The sequence below is a fragment of the Gymnoscopelus microlampas genome (assembly GCF_963454915.1).
Source record: "Gymnoscopelus microlampas genome assembly, chromosome: 8".
Lineage (NCBI taxonomy): Eukaryota > Metazoa > Chordata > Actinopteri > Myctophiformes > Myctophidae > Gymnoscopelus > Gymnoscopelus microlampas.
In genome coordinates this window covers 36096102-36108526 of record NC_139945.1, presented here as the reverse complement: position 1 = coordinate 36108526, position 12425 = coordinate 36096102, and the positions used below count along the sequence as shown (strand labels likewise).

General features: G+C 42.8%; 1 protein-coding gene across 1 annotated transcript in view; it reads right to left on the bottom strand.

Moving 5' to 3' along the window:
* Positions 1–352: 352 nt before the first annotated feature.
* Positions 353–12425, bottom strand: part of LOC311050130 (sodium channel regulatory subunit beta-4-like) — an 18547-nt gene continuing 6474 nt past the window's right edge. Inside the window, exons 2-5 of the mRNA XM_084064095.1 lie at positions 4151–4314; positions 2937–3162; positions 2403–2535; positions 353–1698 (exon numbers count right to left, since the gene is read on the bottom strand). Of these exons, the coding sequence (XP_083920221.1) occupies positions 1608–1698; positions 2403–2535; positions 2937–3162; positions 4151–4314 (614 nt within the window). The 3' untranslated portion in view covers positions 353–1607. The remainder of the gene's footprint in view (positions 1699–2402; positions 2536–2936; positions 3163–4150; positions 4315–12425) is intronic.

The following is a 12425-nucleotide window of genomic DNA, read 5'->3' as shown; positions in this document are numbered from 1 at the left end:
AACAATCAAACTAGTGCAGAGCTGGATCCTTCGCCTCAGCAGCCCAAGCTTGTAATGCTATATGGATGTAACAATATCATTGTAACGTGAGTTTTTGGTATCGTTACATCCCTACTAGCTAACTCCAACTACAAGTAGCCATGTCAGACTTCTGCCCATTCATTCTAATCCTAAAAGGGCAACCAATTGGCTGGTCCAATGGGTATAGGCCGTGAAGACTTTCAAGATTTTCAAGTGGGCCCTAATCCAGAAAAGATTGGGAACCACTGTGCTAGGTCACAGTTTGCTAGAACGGAGTCTTGGCTGAGCTCCCTCCCAGACCCTCCTCTGTAACTTTGTCAAACCAGGACCCTGCAGTAAACATTAAGGTCAGAATACCATGGCAGTGGTTCAGGTCAGGTTCTGTTAAAAATCAAGTGTAAAAATCATAGGTGCATTCAACAGGTGCTTTGATGCCTGTAATGGTAAGCATAGTAAATATGACACTTTATGGCCAGCACAGTGCTGCTTGCTTTATGTTCAAAGCATAATTCCCACCCTGTCTGTTTGTTCATTTACATAATGTGTGGACCCTCTTGTTTAACATGACATGTTTTTCTATGCTTGCTATGTCTATATCTGGCATATGTTACAAAACAACAGACCTCATTGAATGCACCTTTGAAACTTGTAATGGTTAGGATTAGGAGTTGTCTGTGCCATAGTTCAGTATTTGTGGCACTTGGTTGGTCACAGGTTCACGGCAGTTGATCATGGCAGATTAATGGTGTGGTTCTGTTAATGTTAGAGTTTGTTTGGGTCCAAGGTTGACTCAGAGTAAGAGTAAGGGGCTGTGGCCTACAACAGAACCTCATTCACCTCCTTATTATTTATTTTGTATTTTTATTTTTTCATTATAGGCCTGGCTGTGTGTTTAGTTTAGGTATACCCTGAGACATTATAGAGATGGCTTGTGAGACTTTTGATGCTATAAAGTTTCTGTGAAATTTGGAAATTACACTTTAGTTGTAATTATATATTGATTGTACTTTGCTGGGTTTTTGAATGACCCAAAATGACAGTGAGTCTCGGAAAGATTCAGTCAGGGTCTCTTCCAGGAATTCTCCTGAACCTTTGTGTTTGATTTAATTTAATTTGAATGTCATATTTTATTGCGTAATGCTAACCAGCATCGTTGCATGGTGGGAGAGAAGTCTAAGAAAGTACAAAGTGAACAGTTCACAGTATAATCCTCTGTGTTGATTTACCCATTTGTACACTCGATAGGTAAAACCAACACTGAGGATTGCACCGTGAGCACTACTGTATAGAACAGGGTTGAGGACTAATGAGGTTCTGCAGTAGAACAGAGATGAGAGCTGCCAAAGAAATGCAAACAGGGCTTGATAACACAGGCTGTGTTACATATGGGCTGCTATTTAAGCGAGTGTGATCCAGACTTCTGCACATGATATACCTCTCAAATCCCAAGCATATGATTTAAAATATACATGTGACATGTTTCTATTAGCTTAGACACTAGTAAGGTAAAACTGTCCATTAATAACTGTGTTTTATCTTTTTTTCTGGCATATATACAAACATACAGACAGACATACTCGTTGTGTTCATGCCTTTGGTGTTCCTTTGTTGTCTGCTTTGGCTCCTGAAACTCCGTTTTCAGTGTTGTCATTCCCTGAGCTCACCAGGCACTCTTTACTGGAGGGCAGGGAGATCAAGAGAACCGAGGTGAACATTTATACACAACTTTTATAGGGGGCAAATGTTGGGGCCGCCCCCAGAGAATGTATCATGTTTCTTTGAAGTTCTCCCCTCTGGGAAGTGACTCCTGACTAGTCTCACATAGCCACTATAGCTATGTGAGACTATAGCGAATCCTGATACCATCAAAATATGAATGACCACCCTAAAGTCTTTGCATTGGATCTAACTTGAAGTTTATTTTTTACATTTCTGAATAGTTCCCACCCAGTTCCAGCCCCTACATAATCTGGCTACGCTATTACTACTCTGGACTGTCACAACCAGGCACAAAAACAGGTTCTTCCCAAAGGCAGTTGCACGGAACAGCTGAACCGTATACAACACTGAACTATAACACTAGATTTATATCCAGCACTGAACAACTCCTTGTTCTTGCTATTTATATTAATGCACCTATCCTATACTGTATCAGTATAAGCAGTATCTTATTTGGGCAATATGTAATACTGTACAAAACCAACGCATTGCTATGTTTCTGGTCTGTTCAATATTAGACGATACATGCATTGTCATCACGGCATCATAATACATATTTATTTTTTACTTAGAAAATAAACAGATGATACTGATTTTGATTCTGAAAACAACCTACAGAGGTTATTTATTCCATCATTCTCGGTTTTAAACGGTCTACTTACTTTTTCTCGTCGTCTTTACCTAACAGGAAGTGGATAACCAGGGACTTGATCACCATGATGAGGATCACTGAACCGATGACCGCGCCCACCACAGAGACGATGATAGTCGTCAGAGTGTTATCAATCACCTTCACTGGAGAGGGTGACAAATACAACGATGAGGCAAGGGAGGAAGTGAGATGGAGAGAAATGAACATTACCAATTATGCACTTTTCATTTCACTTAATTTTTTTTTTTTTTTTTTATGAAATCACTTGTGCTTTCTAAATATTAATATGTGTGTGAACTTAACTACTTTCAACCTGGTAACTCTATTTTGGCCCTCTCATTATACAGTAGTCCATACAGTATAAAAATAAAGCAGATCTACATGCCCACAACACATCTTTGCATCTCTAGACACAATATGGATCTCATTTGTTTAACCATGACACATTGAAAATCTACAAGCTCACACTGTGTGTGTGTGTGTGTGTGTGTGTGTGTGTGTGCGCGTGCGTGTGTGCGTGCGTGCGTGCTTGCATATTACACACATTCATCCACGACTATCAGAGTGAAGATAGCACTGTGGTTGCGGCCCTTTTCTTTTGGGTTCTTGCCAAAGCAGATGTATTGTCCATCATCGTCAAACGTGATGTTCCACAGCAGGATGGAGATGTTGTTGGTCTTTGTCGTGCCGACAAACTCCACACGTGGATGTTCGATGTCCACAGTGACTTCGGGCTCCGTTTTTTCATCAGCAATGGTACCCTCAGCAAGCTGCACCCTCCCACACACACACACACACACACACACACACACACACACACACACACACACACACACACACACACACACACACACACACACACACACACACACGCATGCACGCATGCACACATGCACACACACACACACACACACACACACACACACACACACACACACACACACACGTCAAGTCTATAAGTTGCGCATCACCTCAACATTTTACACAATGAAAACAACACTAGGCTAACTAAAGCTCCCAAAGAAACCCGTCCTCCCAAGAATACAAATCCAGGTACCTGCCGCGAGCGCCAACATTTCTAGTTGAGCTGAGTTGAGCTACAAAGGAGAGCTTGTTTGGGAAGGTGAGATATTTAAGGGTTCGAGGCCTATCAGGCTCAAAGCCTTATTGCATTCCTTGGCTTTCTTGTTCTTCCGCCGTTTTTGTAGTTCTGGCCTAACCGTGTGGTAACCTTTTACGAAACTCGGCAATATGGTAGAGGGCTATGCCAAACGGCCAAGGCCCGAAACTCACAACCATTGCCTGCCCTCACTCACTCCTCATTAGTCTCTCTCTCTCTCTCTCTCTCTCTCTCTCTCTCTCTCTCTCTCTCTCTCTCTCTCTCTCTCTCTCTCTCTCTCTCTCTCTCTCTCTCTCTCTCTCTCTCTCTCTCTCTCTCTCTCTCTCTCTCTCTCTCTCTCTCTCTCTCTCTCTCTCTCTCTCTCTCTCTCTCTCTCTCTCTTCCTGCCTCTGCCTTATCCCTCGAACCCGCTTATTGCTGCTTGCAGCTATATTTCCCTTTGAATTTCATGCAATACCTCTTGTCAACCGGTATAGCGGCTGTACCTGGCCACAGGATAATGTCTCAATAGAAATGCAGGGAGACCACCTCCAGCCACTGCAGTTGTGTTAGTTAAATTGTAGTAACACACTCTAACATACAAATTGACATACAGCTTCAAAGTAACTTTTTTTGTATATGTGTTTTAACTTGCATACAGGTATGCGTGTTCCATTGTCATTGTAGTGCCAGGTAAAAGCAAGGTTCTTGATGCCAATGCAGGAAGCGTAGGTGCAGGGAATCAGAACCGTAGAACCATTCATCGCCTCGATATAAGGTACTTTCCCCGTGGAGAGCTCCAAGCAATCAACACGCCACACCCCTGAAAGGACACAGAGCGAGATAGTGGTGAGACAAAATGGACAGAGACTTAGAATCATGTCATTTTCTCTTGTTGTTCATTCTGAATGTATAGCAATATTTATTTGGGGCACACCTGCACACAAACAAATACCCCATATAACAGACAGCAACATGTAATGAGTTAACTCTGAATAGAATAGAATTCATTGCATACTGCTGGAGAACAGTTGTTCCCAAACGATGTGCCATGAGACAAGTCCAGGTGTACCTTGGTATTTTGTAACAACCGCACACTATTATTGCAAAAATATACAACATTACAAAAGTAAATCATTTTGTATTTATCTATTTACCATATCAGTACTTTGTACACTGTGCACTCATTTCCCAATACAGAGGCAGATTATTTAGGCCGAAACAACTAAACAGAATATAAGAGCTCACAACGTGTTGCATGTAAAAGTATGAAACAACGCTTAGTTGGTTAGTTTTTATTTGGTATTAGTAAATAATGCCAAATCAGCTCCTTGGAATATCTGAAACTCTCAGAGCTGAGCTGTCTCAGGGCTGCTGAAAGGAAGGTGGTGCAGGATGGGCCAGTCAGATTACTTTCTCCCACTTTCACTTTAGTTACTAGTTACTTTGCAAATATACGTTATTATATTATAAAACATACATTAACCACTTTAGCCCTATTTTATACATAGACTAATCGAAAATAGCCGATCTACAAGCTCATGGATGTTGTTGCGAGCTTGTAGATCTGCTATTTTCCAGCAAAAAACAACAACTTACTTTTGGTATTTTAAGTATATTTTGATGCCAATACTTTTGTACTTTTACTCAAGTAACATTTTGAACACAGGCCTTTAACTTGTTACAGAGTATTTTTACATTGTGGTATTGCTACTTTTACTTAAGTAAAATATCTGAGTACCACTGCTCTTTTCCACCTTCTCCTTCCTCCTTGAACCCCCTCTACCTGCCCCCATACCTCTGCTGAAGCCTTCATCACCTATTTTGCAATTGGATGCTATTTTCTCTATGGAGAATAACATTGGGCAATCTTAAAATCGTCTCATATAAGTATTGTGGTCCAAAAATAAACAAACTGTCTCGGTGATTGATAGAGCTGTATTTTCCTTATCACCCACACCAAGTACCAGACACTTTCATAAAGGCGACAAAGAAAATTCAGCCGGAGACAAGCAGCCATGAGTATAATGAAATATTGTAATTTCTATTCAGACAGAGAGAGTATGGAACATTGGTGGAGAGTGATGATGCTAGTTGTCGTCAGATGAAGATGATGAAGATGAGGATGGTAGATGATGAAGATGATGGTGTGACATATCTTTGGACAAACAGCGTCCAAATGTCTCAAACAACACGTTGACCTCGGCTCTGACCGGTCACTGGTTAGTGGTCACTGAAAGAAGGGTTAGCGTAGAAAGAACACAGAGATGAAGTGTTCTCAAAACATTCCATATTGACATAACTTGAGGAGCCAACAGATAGCCACAGTAAGCCTGTAGCCAGTTGCCTGACCTTGCATAAAGAGACATGAGAATAGGAGAATAGAAGCATTTAACATGACTGGATTAGGCCAATATGACACCATTTATATTAATTTGACATTTAAAGCAGGTTTATGACCCTAGACAAATTATGATAATTATGATAACGAGATTAACTCTATCAGCGATATTGTCAGGGAGGTGGCTCTGTATCGTTTACCATAATCAGTCACTCATATTTGATACAGTCTGTTTCTGGAGAAAATTGACTAATTCGGCGGCAGTAACATTAGCGTTTTCTTGCCGTCAGTTGATGCTTCATATCCTATGACTCTGAGTCAAACCACCGTGCTCATTTCGCCATTTGTATGTTTTTGGAACACAGTTCTTATTTGACGCGATATTAAACAAGTCTATGGGAATTCTGAATGGGGAACAAAAACGTGACCCACGTAGGATGCGTAAATTACGACTTTGGTACACAGACACACGGACGGACGGACAGGGGCAAAAACATATATATATATATATATATATATATATATATATATATATATATATATATATATATATATACACTGTATCGGTAAAAAGGGCATGTGAGAACCCCTCTCCCACTGCTTATGCCTGCAACCTATGTTAATTAGTTTCCCAACAATGTAACGGTATTCATATCTGAATACAGCTTAAGCTTCTCTTGTAGTCAGGTAAGTCCTGCCCCTGCAAGATCATTCAACAACTCCCTGGTGGCTTCTATTACACTACAACTGCAAAGAGCCTGGGTGTTGTCCTGAATAGTCAGGACACCAAGCGGTCACTCGTTCCTGTATGTTTACACTTTACAATATCTGAAAGATGAGACCTTTCCTCACCAAGGAGAGTCTGCCCAGCTGCGTATCCAGGCCTCAGTCATTTCTAGGCTTGACTAACTCCCTCCTTATTAGCCTCCTTATTAGCCTCCACGTTCCCTTCATTGGCTTCCGATTGCTTCCCATATCCTGTACATCACACTATCACGGGCGGAGGTTTCCGAGGTAGACTAACAGATTACTCCGTATACAGTGGTGTACTGCGGCTAGGGGGCGGTGGTACAAATGTGCCCAAATACCTATGCGACAAACCCTCATTCCTCGTGTCCTTTCAAGGCGTGCTAGATCACTGCAAGACGATTGGAGTGATCCAATCACTCACATAACCGTGGTTACATACGTAACCATCGTTATGTAGATGCTATGTTTACCTGGTACCCCAGATTATTTGAGCCACTACACTGTTCTCTGAACTCTACTTAAGTGACTATTTACCTGGTTGTTGACAAGGGTTCAAGCTTTCTCTGCTTACTATGATTTCACACTTGTAAGTCGCTCTGGATAACAGCATCTGCTCAATGTCAAATTTTAAAAGACATTGATTGGATACAAATGAAGCTGTTAAGTGTCCTGATAGGAGAGATTGAAAGATACGAGTAGTGTGAAGAAAAGGAAGAGGGGTGTGGCAAGAGTGGAAAATTGATGCGAGAAGGACAGAGGAATACCGAAAGAGAGGAATAAGGCGAAGGGTGAGTGGAGGAGGAAAAAGAAAGGGAGAGGTGGGGGGGAGAAGGAATGTGGGGATGGGGAAGAGAGGTATAGGAGATGAAAGCAGTGTAAATCATAAGAAAGTCTATGAAAGGGAAGAGGTAATTTAGATCTTTTAGATCTGCTTCATGACCACAAACCCATGCAATCAACCATTCAGCAGTACCCCAGACAAACTACTGACTGACTGACTGGCTGGCTGACCGACCGACCGACCGACCGACCGACCGACCGACCGACCGACCGACCGACCGAACGACCGAACGACCGACCGAACGACCGACTGGACATGTTGTACAGAAAAGATGCAGGCCCTGGTCAGTGTCGTCGGAGATTACTGTTGGCTAAGCTAATAGTACAAATTTAAAACTTTCATAATCTCACTCCTGGACTGGCATTGCAAATTCAATGTTAATTTAACTATGAGAGTTAATAATGGGTCAATTTGTGTAATCTCCGTGTTAAATGAACACTCAGGATTTAGCAGTGTGGGATTGGACGCTCACTGAACTGCTTATGGTGACTTTGCAGTGACAGCTGGTGTAATTCTCAGATTGTTGTTGCGGTGTCACTCACACACTTGGGGCCTATTTATAAACCCTCCCCTCTATGCTGCACTGGTCAAGATCACATTGCACATGGGACAGTGTGTGTGTGTGTGTGTGTGTGTGTGTGTGTGTGTGTGTGTGTGTGTGTGTGTGTGTGTGTTGTGTGTGTGTGTGTGTGTGTGTGTGTGTGTGGTGGGTTAGATTGTAGCACATACAGTATCATATATTAAAGCGGAACCTCTATTACTGTATAACTTCTGTACCAGACGTCTTTGCTGAAGTACAACACCACACCACTGGAATCCTAGTGGCTTGTTCAGCTGATGGATACTGATGATAATTATGGAAAGAACCAGTGGAAGTAAGCTGGGGGACAGATGGTGAAGTGGTTACTTCAGGTCCATTTAGAGATACAGTACCCCAGGCAAACTACTGACTGACTGACTGACTGACTGACTGACTGACTGACTGAAAGCTCCCCAGGTAGCTGGCGCGAAACAGGTAATAATCATAAGAATCATTTTATTCATGGATGAACTGAATGAATACAACACATATAGCAAGTTAGTTAATGAGTATCTATTCTGACTGTTTAACTGAAATTGGAGCAGATTCTCGCAGTGTATTTCCAAACGCACCCTGAGCCTATCACCCTGCAAACACACAGACACACACCCCACACACGCACGCACGCACGCACGCACGCACGCACACACACACACACACACACACACACACACACACACACACACACACACACACACACACACACACACACACACACACACACACACACACACACACACACACACACACATACGCACCTCTTGACCTCTTGACCATTTTCACCTCTTCACTCTCTCACTCATCATGTCTCACCAACACCTGGTGATGCAGTTTATACTCCGTTGATTGACAGTGCCATGCATGTGCCAAAAATAGCTGAGGGTACAAGCTAACAATGCATAGCAATGCAAGTTATTGTGGGCTCATTGATTGGCTATTTCTGGCTCGCGACACCAATGATCAGGTTTTAGTTTCTCCTTAGTGTTTCCCTACCCTTTCTCCCTCCTCTCTCATCTCTCCTCATCACTTTACTTCTCCTAGCTCCGACGGAACCTCTCCCTCCGCTGTATAGCTCCGAGATGAGGTTCCTCGTTAGTCTCATGCCGTCTGTTTTCGAAATGGTCGCACATTTTCCACTTTACATTTACCCTTTCTGCACATCGTATCCAAAAGCAAAGCATTTCCGCCACTCTCTCAGATGTTTTAAGTTTTAGCGGACCATAAAAGCTATCCAACAGGTTGAAAAAAGTATTTAATTTCCCTCGGTTTTCATCCGGGTTCCATAATATTTTGCATTAGAAGATGCAATTCAACATTTGACCAGTAGGGGAATCAGTAATGTTATCTCTATGGGCGCAACTCTTGCGCAATGTCTTAAAACCATGTAACCGGATGAAAACCGAGGCAAATTAAATACTTTCTTCAACCCGTTGGATAGCTTTTATGGTCCGCTAAAACTTAAAACATCTGAGAGAGTGGCAGAAATGCTTTGCTTTTTGGATACGATGTGCAGAAAGGGTAAGAAACATGTAAAGTGGGAAAATGTGCGACCATTCGAAAACAGACGGCATGAGACTAACGAGGGACCTCATCTCGGAGCTATACAGCTATACAGCGGAGGGAGAGGTTCCGTAGGGGCTATACTTCTCCATGCTCATCTCCTATCCTGTTTATGTAATCGCGCTAGTGATGACTTTGCTTTCTTTTAAATGGCTCTTAAGCTCAACATCTCTCTCTCTCTCTCTCTCTCTCTCTCTCTCTCTCTGCCATTCTCTTTTCTTCTCTCCTGCTGTCAGGACTAGTTCCTCAGGGATCTTACAGCCATATAAAGAAGAGAGGAGACACGTGCAGACTGGGCTGCTTATAACTAATAAATGAGCAATATCCTATGGGTTAAAAACAAATACTAAGATTAGAGAAGCAGGCTTGTGACTGGAAAGTTCAAAGTGCTGAAACATTATTTTAGCTAACGTGACTTCAGTGACCCTCGTACTGTACATGCGAATATAGGTGAAGAAAATTGACGGCACGTGTGTTGGAGTTGCAAACAAATGGTGTTGCATGGATTTTGGGTCCTTTTCATTTGTTCGGAAACTTGAAAACAGGTTATCTCAAAATGTTCATGTTAGTGGCTCTTGCAGATCCCTGCGCTATACGTAACCATAGGTTTGTGCTTGGACAGTTATCCATGTCACCGATCATGCTACATGGCACGAAATGAGAAGAAGAGAACGGTCTTTACTCCTTTTTGGAAATATCATTTCACTTACTATATTCCATTATGTTTATAATGGGACACTTGCAAATGGGTTTTCTCTGGTTATTTACCTTGTCAGTACACTGTAAAAAGCCTATAACTCTGGGAGTGTACAAACGTAACAAATGGACCCTCTGAGATACAAATGGATAAATTAACTCTCAATATCCACACAGCAAAACCATCAGTGTTAATTTAACTCTGAGCCACAACGCTCTAAATGAACACTGAGGATTTTGCGCTGTAGAAGCATGTCCCCTGAACCTCATAAATAGACGTCACACCTCCTTTTAAAGCCCCTCCCATCTACACAGCCTCTCCGCTCAGCTCTTTTCCTTGATTCTTTTCCTTTTATCATGACAATGTTTCCTTACCACATCTTAACGTGAATGTGTTTGTGTGGGTGTGTATGTTGTAAAAACATCCCTGTGTGAGCATAATGCTATAGTAGTATACATATACATACGTATATGTATATTATACCATATACATCTACGTATATGTTTTTCTACTGTAATAAGCAACAACCTAGCTAATAGGTAGTGTATAATAGGTATGTATCAACATTAGTTTTCTATCACATAATATTCATATTTCTTACTGTTGGCCTATCAATTTATGCTTATATTTACATGTTTATTATTTACTATAGTACAATGGTTCATTACATGATTTCAGTTTGCAAAGACAAGCATGTATATCAAAATGCCTATACAGCACAATTGATTGTACAAAGAGGTTTATGTGTAAACATACGGTATGTATGTGTGTGTGTGTGTGTGTGTGTGTGTGTGTGTGTGTGTGTGTGTGTGTGTGTGTGTGTGTGTGTGTGTGTGTGTGTGTGTGTGTGTGTGTGCACGCGCGTGTAAAACAGTAATGTGAGGAGGTGTGGTATTTTTAGCCGTACTATCAGATGTCTCTTTGCCCCAACTGGACAGCATCAATATCATAATCATTGAAACTAATGGGTAGTGAAGGGAACAGATTGTGTGGGCATGCCGTGCTTGTATCATTTTGTATCTAAGTTTGTGTGTCTTCATGTGGGTGGGTGGTGCATGTGTGTGTGTGTGTGTGTGTGTGTGCGTGTGTGTGTGTGTGTGCGCGCGCGCACACACATGCGTGTGTGTGTGTGTGTGTGTGTGTGTGTGTGTGTGTGTGTGCGTGTGTCCTTGCCTGATAGACAACGTGAGAGGTGTGCTGTGTGAAGTAGGCCAGGGTGTGAAGGGTTAATGTGTTTCTGAGTGAAACCCCAGAGAACTGAAGACAGTGTGAGAGATGGGGTGGGCGGTGTGGGGAGTGGGGGATTGAGAAAAGGGAGAATTTAGAGAGGGGGCCCTAAGGGAGGTGGGGGTATGAACAAGGACAGAATGAGAGGGGGAGAGAGAGAGAGAGAGAGAGAGAGAGAGAGAGAGAGGGGGGGGGGGGGGGGGGGGGAGAGTGGGGGGGGGGGGAGGGGGAGGGGGGGGGGGAGAGAGAGAGAGGGGGGGAGAGAGGGGGGGGGAAGGAGAGAGAGGGGGGGAGAGAGAGAGAGAGAGAGAGAGAGAGAGAGAGAGAGATGAGAGAGAGAGAGAGAGAGAGGGGGGGGGGGGGGGGAGAGATGAGAGAGAGGGGGAGAGAGAGAGGAGAGAGAGAGAGATAGAGAGAGAGAGAGAGGAGATATGGGGGGGGGGTGGGGGACATGGTTGTGAAGGATAGAGGGATCCAGAAGACGGAGAGGTGTCTCTCCAAGGTGACAGAATGACAGGAGGACAGAGAATTATAACAGCAGAGAGGAGAGATGGGGGAAGCAAACGCTCACATGTACTCTTCATGATGTGGTACGCACGTGCACGCACACACACACACACACAACACACACACACACACACACACACACACACACACACACACACACACACACACACACACACACACACAACACACACACACACACACACACACACACACACACACACACACACACACACACAGATGTGATGTCCAAATACAAATTACAATTAACACTGTTCAGACTAAATATTACATTATTCTAGAGCCATTCACCGACTAGAGAATAAGGTTTAGAAATATCTGTAACCTGTAATCTACGATTGAACCATGTTTTATCTCATAGGCTATTTTATAAGTAATCCAGTGTGAGCTACTGCTAAGACAACAGGCAATCG